The sequence below is a fragment of the Bemisia tabaci genome, chromosome 8, assembly GCF_918797505.1.
Source record: "Bemisia tabaci chromosome 8, PGI_BMITA_v3".
NCBI classification, from domain to species: domain Eukaryota; kingdom Metazoa; phylum Arthropoda; class Insecta; order Hemiptera; family Aleyrodidae; genus Bemisia; species Bemisia tabaci.
The window spans coordinates 23,776,817-23,792,274 of record NC_092800.1 but is presented as its reverse complement, the minus strand read 5'-3'; the positions used below and the strand labels follow the sequence as shown (position 1 = coordinate 23,792,274).

At 41.4% G+C, this 15,458-nt stretch overlaps 1 protein-coding gene across 1 annotated transcript in view; it reads left to right on the top strand.

The window, feature by feature from the left end:
* LOC109032551 (uncharacterized) overlaps positions 1-15,458 on the top strand; it is a 246,731-nt gene that overhangs the window by 111,601 nt on the left and 119,672 nt on the right. Inside the window, 3 exon segments of the mRNA XM_072303839.1 lie at positions 406-673; positions 7,010-7,243; positions 10,910-11,042. Of these exon segments, the coding sequence (XP_072159940.1) occupies positions 406-673; positions 7,010-7,243; positions 10,910-11,042 (635 nt within the window).

Genomic DNA, 15,458 nt, shown 5'->3' with positions numbered 1-15,458 from the left:
TATTCAAAGCAGCATCATACTCCCTGATAGATTTTAAAAATGAACGGCAATCGCATCATTTGCTAGGTGTTCATTCGATGTATATCACACGGTTAAATGAAGCTCCTTCGATGCTAAAATTTAGTATACGTCGTCGAACGGAATCCATTTTTTGAAACATTTTTTTACATGCAGTCAAAATGGACCAAAAACATTCTTCGCACTTGTGTGGACAAAAAAATTTTTAGGACGAAATAATACAATTTTGGACATGATCTGTAGTTGGACCACCGTGATCTAGGCCAAAAAGCTACTGGTCATACTAACACCAAAAAACCGGACGAATTGACCTGAAACCCTTTTTCCAGCTAGTGTTTTCAAAATTCAGAAGCATCACTAAAATCTTCCTGTTTCTTCCCTGTACAGAAAAGTACGCGTTCTTCAGCGGCGAGCAGTTCTTCACTTTGGAGATCGGGAGCGCGACGGTGGAGGACGGAGGGAAGTACTCGGCGAGGGTCTACAACGAGCACGGTTCCGTCTCCTGCCACTGCAACCTCATCGTGGACAAAGGGCTCAAGGCCTACGTCATCCCCAAGTTCACGCACACCCTCGAGCCAACGGTCACCGTCAAGGAAGGCGGCACCCTACGCCTCGACGCCCAAGTCGAGGCCTACCCAACCGTCGGAATATCCTGGTGAGTTTATTTGTTACAAATTACGGGAGGGGGCAAAACCTCCAAGAGTATCTGAAAATCCTCTGGGATCCGCGGATTTCCAAAGAGAACGAGAGGAAAATTTACAACGCTATAGTCAAGAGTATAGTAACGTACGGATGTGAAGTTTGGCAGCTGAAGAATCAGACACAGGATATGCTAAGAGCAACGGAGATAGATTTCTGGAGGTCAGCGGGAATTTCTAGGAGAGATAGGGTCCGTAATGATAGAGTGCGTCAGATAATGGAAGTCGAAAATGACATCGTGTTCGACGTCATGACCAAACAGCATGTCTGGTACGGTCATGTCAATAGGATGACGTAAGAGAGGCTGCCAAAAAAGATGCTTGATTGGGTTCCTCCTGGGAGGAGACGTAGGGGACGCCCAGTGAAAGGTTGGCGACAGGGGGTGTTGAGTGAGATGAGGGAGTGCCAACTTCCTGATGACCTGTGGGAAGACCGAGCTTTGTGGTGGTTAGGCGTCGCAGAGCGTCAGAGAGCGCTGTGAGAGCGACTCTTATGTATGTATCTGAAAATCCTCGAAAGTTAGCCATGATCTGCATTACATTCTAAAAACACCTGGGCGGAAATTTTAAATAGGAGACATTTCAGGGGGAACAAAGTCGGGAAATCAAGTGCATCATTTCCCCTGGAAGTCGTGTTTTCTCAACTCTGGAAGGTTTCCCAGAGAATCTGTATACTGTAAAGCATTGCCATCTCAATCCTTTCACTATAGAAAAAGCGTGCCGCTTCTTGATTGGACGGCTATCATAAAGCCTCAAAGTTGGCCCAATGTGAATAAACCTCAGCTCCTCCGCTCCTAGTTTGGCCCAATGTAAACAAACAAGATGGCGACATCTACAAAGTTATAGACGTGATTTTGGATGTGCAATAGAATTTTTTTATAATCAACTTCATGATTGAGTTCGGATCGAACGTTGATGGATATTTTTGCCGAAAATTAATCTTTGAATGTGATTATCATTCATTTCTCAGCCGACAAATACGTGTTCCTCTGGGTCGGGTTTGTTTACATTGGGCCAACTTTGCAGCTCCATGATAGCCTAAAACTGATGAACCAATCAGAGAGCGGCACAGAGATGGCAATACTCTCCCGCACTGACGGTTTCTGGGATGTAAAAACTTACAAGGTCCCATGGTTGGGCCGCGTAGCGGCCAGGGGGCCTACACTTCAGTAAACTATTTAGGCCCTCGATAGCGTAGATTTCGTCGGTGAATAAGCGAGGAGTCCGAGGTGGTACATCCCACATGAAGGAGCGGTGGTAGTGGTGGCGCCACGGATCTTTGAGATCTCGTAGATGACCGCGATGCAGATCTATTTAGCCACGCTTCAAATTAGGCTGTTCGACCACATCGCAGATCACAGATGTGCGCCCGAGCTCGAGAATGGGCGGTCGTTCCTGTCAAGAAATCGGGCGCGCACGCCACTCAACGCGGTTCGTTGCCGCTTTCAGCAGATTTCAAAACGAGTTCAGCAGTTACCCAAGAACGCTAGACAAAAAAGCACTAAATCAAAATGATGCACACGTTTCCACACTGAAAAAAAAAATACGGTCTATATAGACATACCGAAAGTTATGGGCTATATAGACAATAGACATACTGAAAGTTACAGGCTATATAGACACACCGAAAGTTACGGGCTATATAGACATACCGACAGTTACGGGCTATACAGACATACCGATAGTTACGGTTGCTGGAGCCGTATTTTCAATTGCTCCGTGTGTTACGCCCGGAAAAAGGACGGTATGTCCATATAACCCGTAACTACGGCTTCCAAGGCCGGAGTTTTCACTTTCTCGCTACCCTAGTTATTCAGTGCATATGAAAATTTTACTTTTTTTTTAAATCAACTCGTGAGAGAATTGCAGCCCGAGACAATGGGGACAGGAACAAAACAAGGGGAAACGGCTACAAGGCTAAAATACAGCATTAAAAAAAACAGAGGCGTTTCGACTTAATACTGAGTCATTTTCAGCCGGAAAATAAATTAAAAATTAAAAAAATATCGAAGGAAACAAACAAAAAACACAAAAAACCAAAAGAAAATGGAAAAAACAAAAGAAAGCAACTAACAAAAAAAAACCAGAAAAAATCAGAAGAAACAAACAAACAAAATAAAACAAAAACAAAAACAAAAAAGCAACAAGAAAATGAAAAAACCGAAACCCGAATATTTTTTTAATTTTTAATTTACTTTCCGACTGAAAATGACCGAATTTTAAGCCGAAACGTCTCGGGTTTTCTTAGTGTTGCATTTTAGCCTTGTTCCCCGTTTTCCCCATTGTTTTTCTCCCGGTACTCTAGTCCCGAATTGAATAATGGAAGACTCACCGTTGGCAACGGGGGTTTGCGTGCTGTTCACGGCGCACAGTGGATCGAGTCAAAAGGGGAGGTCGGACATGATTTGGAAACTTTAAACGCTTGTAGCTCCGTTTTTACAAAACTTTGAGGTTCTAAAAGTGGTTCCATTGGTTTCCTCGTGAAATTTTCTTTTCAAAGCACCCCTTAAACTTTGAAATGTGACGAAATAAACATCAAAAATTTGCAGTTTTAGTCAAAAATTTCATGTCCGACCTCTCTCATTGACTCGATCCACTGTGCGGCGCTTAGAGCTTACCCATCTCGGAGCCGGAGCCCACGCTGCCCCCGCATCCATGGGAACAAAAGGCAGTGGCGGGTGTCTCATTTGCATATCACCCAGGATCTCTTTGATAAGTCCGAGTCGACTCGCAAAGTGATAGATGTATCAGTTTCGGCTCCATTCATCCGATCATTCCGATCCCAGCTCGAGAAGCCGAGATGCATAAGCCGCCTGATTTGTAACGTGAGGTTACATTTGTAACTTCACTCAAACGCGATCGCAAGATGCTCAGAATGGAGCTGCTCCGGGCTCTTACTCAAATCGGCTGAGATTGAGTTGGTTTTTCTCGAAAGCGCTTAGAAAGAGCAATTTTATCTAGACTGCAAAATGGTTAATGAAGGACAAGCGCCTTCAATTTGAAATGATACTGTGCAACACACAGAAGCTCGAATAGTTGCTTGTCCAAATAATCATATTGTGTATTGTCGTATGAAGAGGATTGAGGAAAACTTGCCTTCAATTTGAAATGATACCGTGCAACACTCAGAAGCGCGAATAGTTGCTTGCTTGAATAATCACATTAAGTACTGTCGCACAAGAAGACCCGAAGGCCTATGAAGAGCAATTTTATGTATGGTTACGGATAACGAAGAAAAATCGCCTTCAATTTGAAATGATACTGTGCAATACACAGAAGCTTGAATAGTTGCTTGCCTGAATATCCACATTGAGTGCTGTCGCATCAGGAGACCTGAGGGCATGTGAAAAGCAATTTTCTCGTAGAACCAGAATGGATAACGAAGAGCAATCGCCTTCAATTTGAAATGATACTGTGAAACACACAGAAGCTCGAATAGTTGCTTGCCCGAATGACCACATTGGGTACTGTCACATGAGGAGACCTGCACCTGAGAGCATATAAAGAGCAATTTTCTTGTAGAACCAGAACGAATAACGAAAAATAAACGCCTTCAATTTAAAATGATACAGTGCAACACACAGAAGCTTGAGAATGCATTTTTACCATTTAAACTCAAAGTTGTATTATTTCAAGCCGTAAACGTGCTTGCAAACTTTCATTTACACTTTCCCACATAAAAAGAACTTTCTTTTTGATGACTACATTACTGATGATCACTTATAAGTGCAAAAACTCACTAAATTCGCAAAAAGGGAATTATTTCTGGCCTAAAAGAAAACATACTTACTCCCTCACTCTGACAAATTCGAGGTGACTGCGTGAAAGATTCAAATCTGATCAAATCAAGAGAAGCAAGTTTTATTTATCACCTTGAGTCTTTACGAGAATAATCGGACTTTCCAGTCTTGTTTTAAGCCTTCAAAAATGATTTCCTCGTGCTTTAGGACGAAGATGCATCGATGCCTAAGCAATTCCGAGCCTGTGAAAACGCAATTATATATTTCTTGACGCTTAAGTATTTTTGAGAATTATCGATGGACATTTTAAAAGTGTACTAGGGGCCTGTGGCCACTATACGCGGCCGCCAACCACTGAAAAAGATTACACGTAAAAAATCATGGAACAACCATGTTCAAATATCAAGTTTTTTTTAGAGATGAATGGATTCAAATTCGACGGGTGCATACGTAATATAGCGTATATTTATGTATGATTGCAACGTTATGCACCTCTTTTATGTTTTATAAGTTACAGAAAGTTTTTTCCGAAAAGTACCTTAGTGATCTCAAATAAAAGTATCGACGATTTCGACGCGATATCTTAGTTCGTTCTATTTTCTTTTGATGTAACAAAGAAAAATTAAATACTATCCGAGTTTCTGAATCGTTACAGTGAGAATACATATTTTCCCTTTAATGACGGTAAAAACTGGAACAGAAAATCAAGAATGATGAAACACAGTCCTACAGCATTCATACAGTCATGTAGGCGTCCATTTCATATGCGTTTTACGCCAACTGGCCGACTGCACTGCGTTTGGCGCAATGCAAGAAGTATTCATGCAGTCTTGTAGGCGCTAATATGGGCTGTACTCCGACCGCACTGTTCACTGTTCAGCGCAATGCGTAAAGTATTCCTACAGTCTTGCAGGCACTAATATACGTTTGACGCCAACCGCACTGTGTTTGGCACTGTGTTTGGTGTTGTGATTCAGACTGATTCAGGCTGATGGCAGACTGATGTCAGCCTGAATCAGCCAGACTCAGGGTAGTTTATGAAACACAGCCTGACGTCAGGCTGACTCACTTTTACTAGGGTATCTGTCTTGGTTAAACAGCTAAAAAGTTTTGACTGCATAAATTATGAAAGAGCGACGCCAAAAACGACCGTTTTTTTGGCACAATTTGGGCCAGCAGGGATTTTTCTGAAACCTGGCCCAAACGATACCTTATGATACCCTAAGACTCTGGTAAAAATTTTAGCTTGAGTATACGCCCGGTTTTTGAGAAATGAGGGGGCAAAGTTGCCAAATCGCCATCATTCTGGACAGCATTTCTACAGCAAAAAGACGGGGAAAATGGACGAAAAGTCAAATCTTTGATGGGTTTCGGCTGTAAATGTTCTCATTGGGCCCCCAAGCATTTAACTGTGTTCAGTTTCAAAAATTTTGGTCGCACAGTGGTCCAAAATGGGGAGAAATCGTCGACAAATCAGGATTCTTTGTCAAATTTTTAGAAATGGAAGTAAAATTGTCGGTCGCTGCAGTTTTCATGGCTAACAATGTTCTTATTGATCCTCAATGCATGAAAATGTGTTCAGCTTCACAAATGTACATCGCACAGTGGTCAAAAATGGGGGAATTAGTGGACAAATTAAGATCCTCTGTCAAACTGTTGGTCCCCAGAGTTTAAATCCCGGAAAAATTCATATTTTTATTTTTTTAAATTATTTATATATGTCAGACCGTATTGTTTATAGAACGTTGTTGTAGAATAGACTTTGTAGCATTATTTCATTAAAATATGCAAAATTTCAGAAATTAAAAAAAAAGAAAGAAAAATGGAGATAAAAAATTTAAGAAAGATTTAAATAGTCAAAAAAGAATTTAAAAAATTTTTCTGGGATCTAAAGTCTACCGGGAACCAATAGTCGTACATCATTTTTAAAAAGTTAGGCAGAAGATCTTAATTTGTCCACTAATTTCCCATTTTGGACCATTGCGCGATGAAAATTTGATAAACTGAACCCAATTGAATGCATTGAAGACCGATAAGAACATTGTTCCCCATGATCTCTGCAGGAGACCAACAATTTTACTTCCATTTTTAAAAAGTTTGACAAAGAATCCTTATCTGTCCACGATTTCTCCCCATTTTAGACCACTGTACGTCCAAAATTTTTGAAACTGAAGACAATCACATGCATGGGGGCTCAATAAGAACATTTACAGCCCAAACCCATCAATGGTGTAACTTGTTCGTCCATTTTTCCCGTCTTTTTGCTGTAAAAATGCTGTCCAGATAGATGGCGATTTGGCGACTTTGCCCCCCCATTTCTCAAAAACGGTGCGTATACTCAAGCTAAAATTTTTACCAGAGTTTTAGGGTATCATAAAGTATCGTTTGGGCCCGGTTTCAGAAAAATCCTTTCTGGCCCAAATTGTGCCATTCTTGGCGTCGCTCTTTTACCCTTATTTCCTACCCTTTTGCGTTATTTTAACTTTTTTCGGTATCCTAGGTTGCTGTTGCTAATTGCTTTATTTTATATTAATTGTATTGTTGCTATTCCAGGCGTCGGGACGATCTGAGGCTGCGACCGAGCCGGTACAACTCGATGACGTTGGACGTGAACGGGAAGGTGCACCTCTCGATCGCCGGGATCACGATGCGCGACGCTGGCAACTACATCTGCACGGCCAGCAATGACGTCGGCAACGCTGAAACCAGGACCAAGGTCTTCGTCGAGCGCTCCGACACCCCGAGGGACCCCAACGCCCCTCCCGCCATGCAGGAGGACCTCAAAGTGTAAGGAACATCACCCTAATTGACTCTCATAGACATCCTACCCTCCACTGAAAGCAGATTGTTGAAATTGATAGACAAAGCGATAAACAAAGAAGACGCAACACTGAAAAAAAAAATCTCGGTGTATTTATTCAGAATAAGGGAGTTACGTGTGTCTATGGTTGGCTGCCACCTTTTTCGTTTTGAGGCTTTCCAGTGTTGTCGAGTTTAGACTTTGTCCGGAGGTGGCTACCGCCACCCATGACTAAGAAATGGGTAAAACTACCAAGAATTCAGGGTTCTATTTGATCCCAGTTTTTTCTTGGTAAAATTACCGTTTATGGAATTGGTAATTTTACCGAGATTTCTCGGTAATTTTACTGGACCTTGGTGAAAACGCCAATATTTTTTATCGACTGTGGCAGAATTACCGAGATAAAATGGCAAAGTTACCGGGAATTGATTACCAATAAAAGTGGTATTCTTACCTGAAAAAACAGTAAAAATACCGATTTTTAGGTAAGCTTAATAGTGTGTCTTGGTAAAATTACCAATAATTGGTAAAAAAAAGTGAGATGGTAAAGGTGCCAACGGACCTTAGTAAAGACGCCGAGAATTTTTTTTCAGTGCAGATAGTTGAAATTGATAGACAAAGCGATGAACAAAGAAGAAGCAAGGAGTTTAGGGAAAACCTGGAAATGTCGGAGAAAATGACAAAAGTTAACGTCAGGGAAAAACAGTCAAGCCACCCTTATTTGCTCTCTTTAGTAGGTTTAACTATACAAATTTTGCCTAGAGACGATTTAAAATTGCGTCTTTTTAACAATCTGGCATATCTTCAACTGTCAGCGGGCTAATTGTTGAAATTGATAGACAAAGCCATAGATATGGAAGACTGTAGGGGTATGGAGCGATCCTGTTGGTTGAAATGTGTGGTTTCTATAGACCAAGGGGGAAAATAATGGATTAACTATAGGGTCTATCTCTGATGGGGGTGGAGTATTCGCCGCAACATTGTGTCTTCGACAAAACCATAGATAAAGAACACTTATTAAGAAGGATGGAGCGAGCCTGTTGGTTATAATGAGTAGTTCTTATAGACCAAGGGAGAAAATAATGGACTAAATATAGGGTCTAACTCTAGGGAGGAGGAGGGGGACGTTGATAAACGCCGCAACATTGTCACTTTGAAATTTTGCTCCTTGTCAAGTCGGTCTTTAGACCGCGTTCATACCGGGGAATTAAGTTACTAAATGGCACACACTCAAAATTCTCAACAATCTAGGGAAAAAGGATGGCATTCTATTGTTGATATATTTCAGGTTAAAAATAACACTGAAAATATACTCCGAATACTGTATAATGTATCCTGAGCTGAAGACAGCTCTCGCGTGCATGAGAGCTCATTTTGTAACTCTGATCATAATTTCTGGAATTTTTGCCTTTGTTTTCCCCACACAACACTGTGAACCTAGCACAATTGTTCCATCCTATGAAAATCTAGTCAACCCAACAAAATTTTATGTCATCTTTCACAGGCCTTTCGAGAACACCCACTCAAAATTTCACATGCAATTTACCATCAAACGTCCTCTATAAGTAATAAAATAGATCAGACATTTTTAAACACCGCAATAGAAGTGCGTATTTCCGCAGTTTCACCATCAGCATGTCTCTTCTCACATTTTTTATCCTTCTGAAACAAGACGCGACATTGTTGGGCTTACAATTCTATGGTGCGGCCATCGATAACATCGTCTTCCAAGTTTTTAACATATGCTGCCCAAATGCACATTACCGAGTGTTTTTTTCTGGTATTTTCCTTGTTGGCCGTTTCGCGCTCGTTCTAGGGATCAGCGCAACACTCGAGGTTCAGCGCCGCACAAGGAGCAAATTAATGAGCGAGGTTCCGACAAAATGTGGAAACTTCAAAAGCCTTTATCTTCATCAATACAAAACGTAGAAGTTTGAAAGTGATTCCGTTGGCTTCACCGCATACTATCCTGTGCGAAACACTCCTTATGATTCAAAATTCCATGAAATAAACATCAAAACTCGTAATTCCGTCTGAAAATTTTATGTCCAACTTCTCTGAATGGTTTGTCCCAGTGTGCGCCGAATGAGCCCGCAGGCGAACCCTATAAGGGCTTTTAATGGCACGTATAATCACTCTCCACCGCTTGGCAGATCAATAGGTTCCTTTGAACGCAATCCGATACCCAGATCTGATTATTCTCTCCTGTACCTATAGAGTAATGCACGGTAAAATAGCCGCTTATCTATTCGAGCTTTCGACTAAAATAGAAGCCTTCGTCCCGGGGCTACTGCTTGGTTATGATTGCCAGTTGTTTGAAAAATTGGACTTTTTTAATGGATAGGATTACGGGTTGTAGCGGATTTAGCGTTACTTAAGTGGCACAGAAGTTATCAGAGGTTCTCCTCCCCTATAAAATTGTTTTTTTCTTAAGATTTTGCTGAAATGCGATCTCCACTTGGCTCACGAAAAAAAGTAAGGTGATTTGATGCACGCCATATTTTGTGTCAGAACGGCATGCGATATATCGCATCAATTGGTTCTATTTTTTCAGCTACTCGTCATTTTTCTCCAATTTTGAGATCGCAATTCAGTTGTCAGGAGACTAAAGCACTCACTTAGGTACCAATTTTAACAAAGAAATTCAACGTAATAAAGGCGTGGTTTTTTCAGAGAGAAAACATCGCATTCGATACCGATATCGAAACTGCACTCGAATGCGATATTTTCCCTGTAAAAAAAACCACGCCTTTATTACGTTGAATTTCTTTGTTAAAATTGTCAAGTGAGTGCTTTAGTCTCCTGACAACAGAATTGCGATCTCAAAATTGGAGAAAAATGACGAGTAGCTGAAAAAATGGAACCAATTGCTGCGATATACCGCATGCCGTTCTGACACAAAATATGGCGTCCATCGAATCACCTTAAAACTAGTTTAACTTGAAATCATTATTATCTCAATTTTTTCAAAAACTGCACTTATGCGTCTTGTCCTCCAAACCCTCATTTCTTGTATCCATGAAATCCGATTTTGTAAAAGGATGAATTTCACCGAGAAATCTGGCTGCGGAGCCTAGGATCTTATCACATTTCAGCCGGGACGCGGGCTGTTTTAAGTTATGAAGTAGTCGTTCTTCCCTTCTGGGATTGGTAATTACTCCTGTAACGCCTCTTTGTGACGCAAGCCCCCGCTTCGACTTGATGCATTCTCACGCGCATTTTTGGCATTTTCCACTCGGCCGTAGCGTGTCCACTTCTCACCTCCACAGCTTGTTCCACCGCTCAAAACAATACCTTTTTTCGACAACGTCCTCAGAGAGATGAGAGGGGTTCCTCAACACTAGGTAGTCTATGTGCTCATTGGTAGATCCAGCAACTTGATCCAGCAGTAGATTTTGATATAGAGATTTTGAGAGATTTTTTAGAGAGAATCTTAGAGAGATCTTTTAGAGAAATAGAGATTTTGATGGATCCAGCAATTAAATATCTGATTGTATCAAGAGTATTTTTTCTTGTCAATGTTTTGGACTCTAGATCCAATGTTTTTTTTTTTTTTTTTTTTCCAGTAAATTTTGCAATCTTTGAAGGAAGTTTCGTTCCTTCGTCCGGGAAATGACGAATTGGAGGATTATTTTGTTGTCCAACTGTTTCAGATATTCGAAAGAGCCTAAATTCTTGACGAAGCCTCTTTCCGCAGAAGCGGTTGAAGGTGACACTGTTATCATTCGTTGTGACGTCATTGGAGATCCCAAGCCTGATGTGGTCTGGCTTCGAGACTGGTTAAAGGTAGGATGCTTTTAACTTTCTCCGTCAATATAGTGTTCATATTTCTCGCATTTATGATACGTTCGCGCAAATTGGAGAAGCGCCGCTTTGTATTTTGTGTCTTGTGATTTCGTCGACACCACCCACGCATTTGAGATGGAGGAAAATGAGAAAAACTGTTTTATATCGCTAGAGATTGGGGACTTTTCCTCTTTTCCAAGGCCCAACAGTGTACTCATGTTGTATGCACTCATAGAAAGAACGAGTCAACACACTTTTTGAATCATCGATCTGCAAGTCTCTAGAAAATGTTTGTAAGTACACGGAGAAGAAAACCTCGTGCGTGGGACCCGAAGTTTAGGTCTTATGGATCTCTGAAGTTTTCGGATTGAGCATCTGAACACTTTAGGTCTAGCTGTCGAGGTTCGAATCACACATCTGAAACTCCAGTTCTTACATCTGAAGTACTTCAGATGTGAGAACCGAAGTTTTTCGGATTTGAGAACCGAAGTTGTTCGGATGTGAAAACCGAAGTTGTTCGGATGTGAAAACCGAAGTACTTCAGATGTAAGAACTGAAGTTTCAGATGTGTGATCCAAACCTCAGCAGCTGGACCTAAAGTGTTCAGATGCTCAATCCGAAAACTTCAGAGCTCCATATGACCTTAACCTCGGGTCCCCCGCACGAAGTTTTTTTCTCCGTGTACAGCGGGATTTTTCAAATTTAACAGGTATAACTGACATTTTGAAAGAAATTTGATGGCATTTTCTGACTGAAAAATTAGGGAAAGTAGAAGTGAATTGACACAAAAGGGTATAATAGCAACGTACTTTTATATTTCGCCTTCAATTTCCGAGGTAGGTGACAAAATATGCGCAGCGATAGTTATCTATTCGAGGATTTAGGTCTTGTGTTGTCGACAAAGCGTGCTCGAAGTAGTGGTTCACTAAACATCGTGTTTTTTACTTAATATTCTGAAAGTATCAGGTGAGGAGATTACGTGGGGATTTATTGGGTATTTTTTGAGCCAAAAGCCCCGACAAGCTTACTACAAGCTACTGCGGCGTCAACCACTCGCAGCCCGCAGTTGATTCTCCCGTAAGCTGTCCTGTTAAAAACTGCCATTTGGTTCACACTTCCGGCGAACAAGGGGCTCGAAATGGTCCATTCATGGATTGACTTCTTCGGCGCTCCAGTACATTGCGACTCTATTGTACTTAATGAGGAAACGCTACTGAGCAGATGATTTTGTCTGCGAGAATTTTGTCTGCATTCATGCGCAAAAACGTGAGGAAATTCGCTGATTTTTGACCGCACGATGGCGCGACGCGCGCAGCCTCTTGACGATCGAGAATCTGAACATTCTTTCGGTGATCGCCTGCTCGTCCGCAGCACAGGAGCGTGCCCTATCGAAACCGGACATGTCGAACTCAGTAAACTCTAGCAGCGCTCTACACGACACGAAAGTGCTGCCGTGCCAAGTAAAAACGTCGTATGAACATTCTAGAGTTGCCAAATTTCCTTCGCTAAAATGTTTATTTTCAAAGCAAGTTATGAGTATTTTCTTAGACATTTTCAGGAACTTTAGGTGAAATTGCGAACAAAATTATCTGAAAAAACAAGACGAAAAATATTCATAATTTTACCCAAGAAATTTGCGATTTATCGAAAGAAATTTGGCAACGCCTGAAGGTTTATACGGCGTTTTTCCTTGGCACGGCAGAGTAGAACTATCCATCGGAAGGACATTATTGGCACCAGGCATTCGCGGATTCATTCATTGTTGACAAATGGACGTATTTATTCTACTCTAGATTAACTATGTGCAAATGAACTGAATCAATAGGAAGTAAAGTATGTACATGGGATTTACGCGTCATGTGGTTCCTTTTGATTTAAATCATGTGTACCTACGTGGTTCTTTTAGCATTAGTCGATCCAGATTATCTATTTTTGCGCTAATCACTGTATCGTTTTGTTATCATAAACTCTTTGTCCACTCAAATTATTTCTCACAGCAGTAGTTCTATCGAAAAGTACTTTTAAGCTTGTGTAGAGATCTCCAGGAAAATCTCCACTAAGTCTTTTTATGGTCTTCATTGTGGTATTGTTTGCATTACTTTGGCCTGGCCGTATCTTAGTGTCATTTATTTCTTCTTGGAGTTTATATCAAAGATTCCACTCTTCTCCGTAAAGCATCGTAACGCAGTCTTAAACCCTTGCCACTGACTAGTGCGTTATGTTACTGTTGAAGAGATGATTTCTTTGATATCAAAAATTTTCGTATTGTTTTAGAGGAAATTATAGGATTTTTGTCGGATTTGGCAACGCAGGCATCTGGTCGTAACTCGGTTCCGAGGGTCTATCCTTGTGACTATGACGCAAGCAATTTAGGATTCCTGTCGCATGAGTTTTTCCTTTGACGTCCACTATGACGTCAAAATAGACTCATACACTCTCTCTCATGTCTAGGGTATTTTAAACGCATCATACGATGTATATGTGGCACAGTGACCCACTGCACTGCGCTCAGACTCCTAGAAGTTACTTTTAATAGTTCTGCAACGCAAAATGACGTTCTACGTAAAATTTTTAGTAAATCATATGTAACAGATTGCTTAAATTCGCATTTCATCCAGTGGTTCAGTAAGCATCTAACCTCCAAAGCTGGGTACGCACTAGAGCGTTTTTGACGAACGAACAGAACGAGCCGAACGGTGCGAGCAGTTTGAGCACGTATTCGACATGTTCAGACACGCAAACGCGAGGAACAGAACGATCCGATCTTTTTCGCGGGAACGCCGCGAGCGCGAAGATGATCGTCCTATTGGATGACTATTTGTTGCATTGAGATTTTTGTCAAGTACTGCAAACTTGTGTATGAGTCCCCTGTTGCTAGGAATCTCAGTGTGACTGCTAGTCGGTTGGATTCCGGGATTGGTTCACGGAAGTTGGTCACCAGCTTCGTAATTTTCGACCCAATTATAGTGAGCAGTATCTTAAAATCAACTGAACTCATGCGCACAAAATTTTGAAAGTGGAAGCAGTCCATATCCCTCACGAGCGAATTATTTTCACGCACTCTATATAACTTTCTCATATAAAAGCGCGGGAGAAATTTTTTCTTCTTTTTTAACAACTTGAATATAATTAAAAAAGCACCGGCTGCCACTTGATGCCTCTTCATCTTAACCAAGAGGTCAACTGATGCACTTTGAGCGGTAAAAATCAGCGGTTTGTGGCTGGAAAATGTGGGAACGATCCGAATAACATCAAAAGCTTTCGATGTTATTCGGCTCGTTCCGCTCGTGCGGGAGAAACGCTCGAGCCGTTCGTAGACCCGTCCGCACTTGCCGCACAACTCGAGCAGTCTTTCGTGGCTGCTCATTCGGTTCGTTTGTCAAAAACGCTCTAGTGCGTGCCCAGCTTTAGACTCCCAAAAATAGCATTTTAAGTATTATTATGTCGTGTTAATACCGAGCGTTAATGTCGGATAGCAAGAATGATGGGTGGCAAGCCGCGATGGAGGATTGTGGATAAAGGATACGAATCAACGTGCTCCTAAGTCGAGAAATTGCCTACCTATGTAAAATGAAGGCGTATGTATGAATGTTCTAAGTACGCCGCGCGCCGCGCCGCGCCGTCTTTGGCGCTTTGTATACACATTTGAGGCACAGCAAACCAGGATACTAATCAACGTGCTCCTAAGTTAAGATATTGCCTACCTATTCACAGTGAAGGCGAACATGCGAACGTTAGGCGCACCAGTGAAGTCTACGCAAAACGTACACCGTACACCGATGGAAGGTGCATGTTACTGCGCTGCGCTTAAATTGCACTCATGATAGATGAACAGATTATGAATGGCCGTTGCCGTACCGGTATTCCATGGGTCATTTTTCATGGGGTGGTGTTTCGACATTTCTCCTGTTGAGCAGCCCTTCGAGCAAATTTTTTCCCTCATCAAAAAACATGTAAAAAAGGATTATGAATTGATCTATTTATTAAAGCTTAAAAATGGTTATCAAATTCAACGTGGAAAAATCTGCGTCCATCGAAAGAAGAAATCACTTCGTCCCATCGTAAGTCGTTGAAATTGCAATTTTGAACTTTCCGGATTTCTTTGAAGAGCTCGCACTTCTACAACCATTTTAGATTGTTAATCCATCAAAATTTTGCGTACAAATACCTGACGGACTACGGTACGATAAGTAGCTCGGAAATTTTGAAAATTAATTCTAAGATCCAGAGATTATTAAGTCACGGAAAAAAATTGATTGCTGATTTAATAACTCAATTGTTAAGAAAAGTGACTGCAATGTTTCAAATGTACATTTTACAATAGCTGAAAGCTACTTTAATCACGGGAGTGATCAAAGTAGCATTTGTTAGCATTTTGGTGTAAAATCTACTCGGCTCGGATTGGCCGGCGGCGCG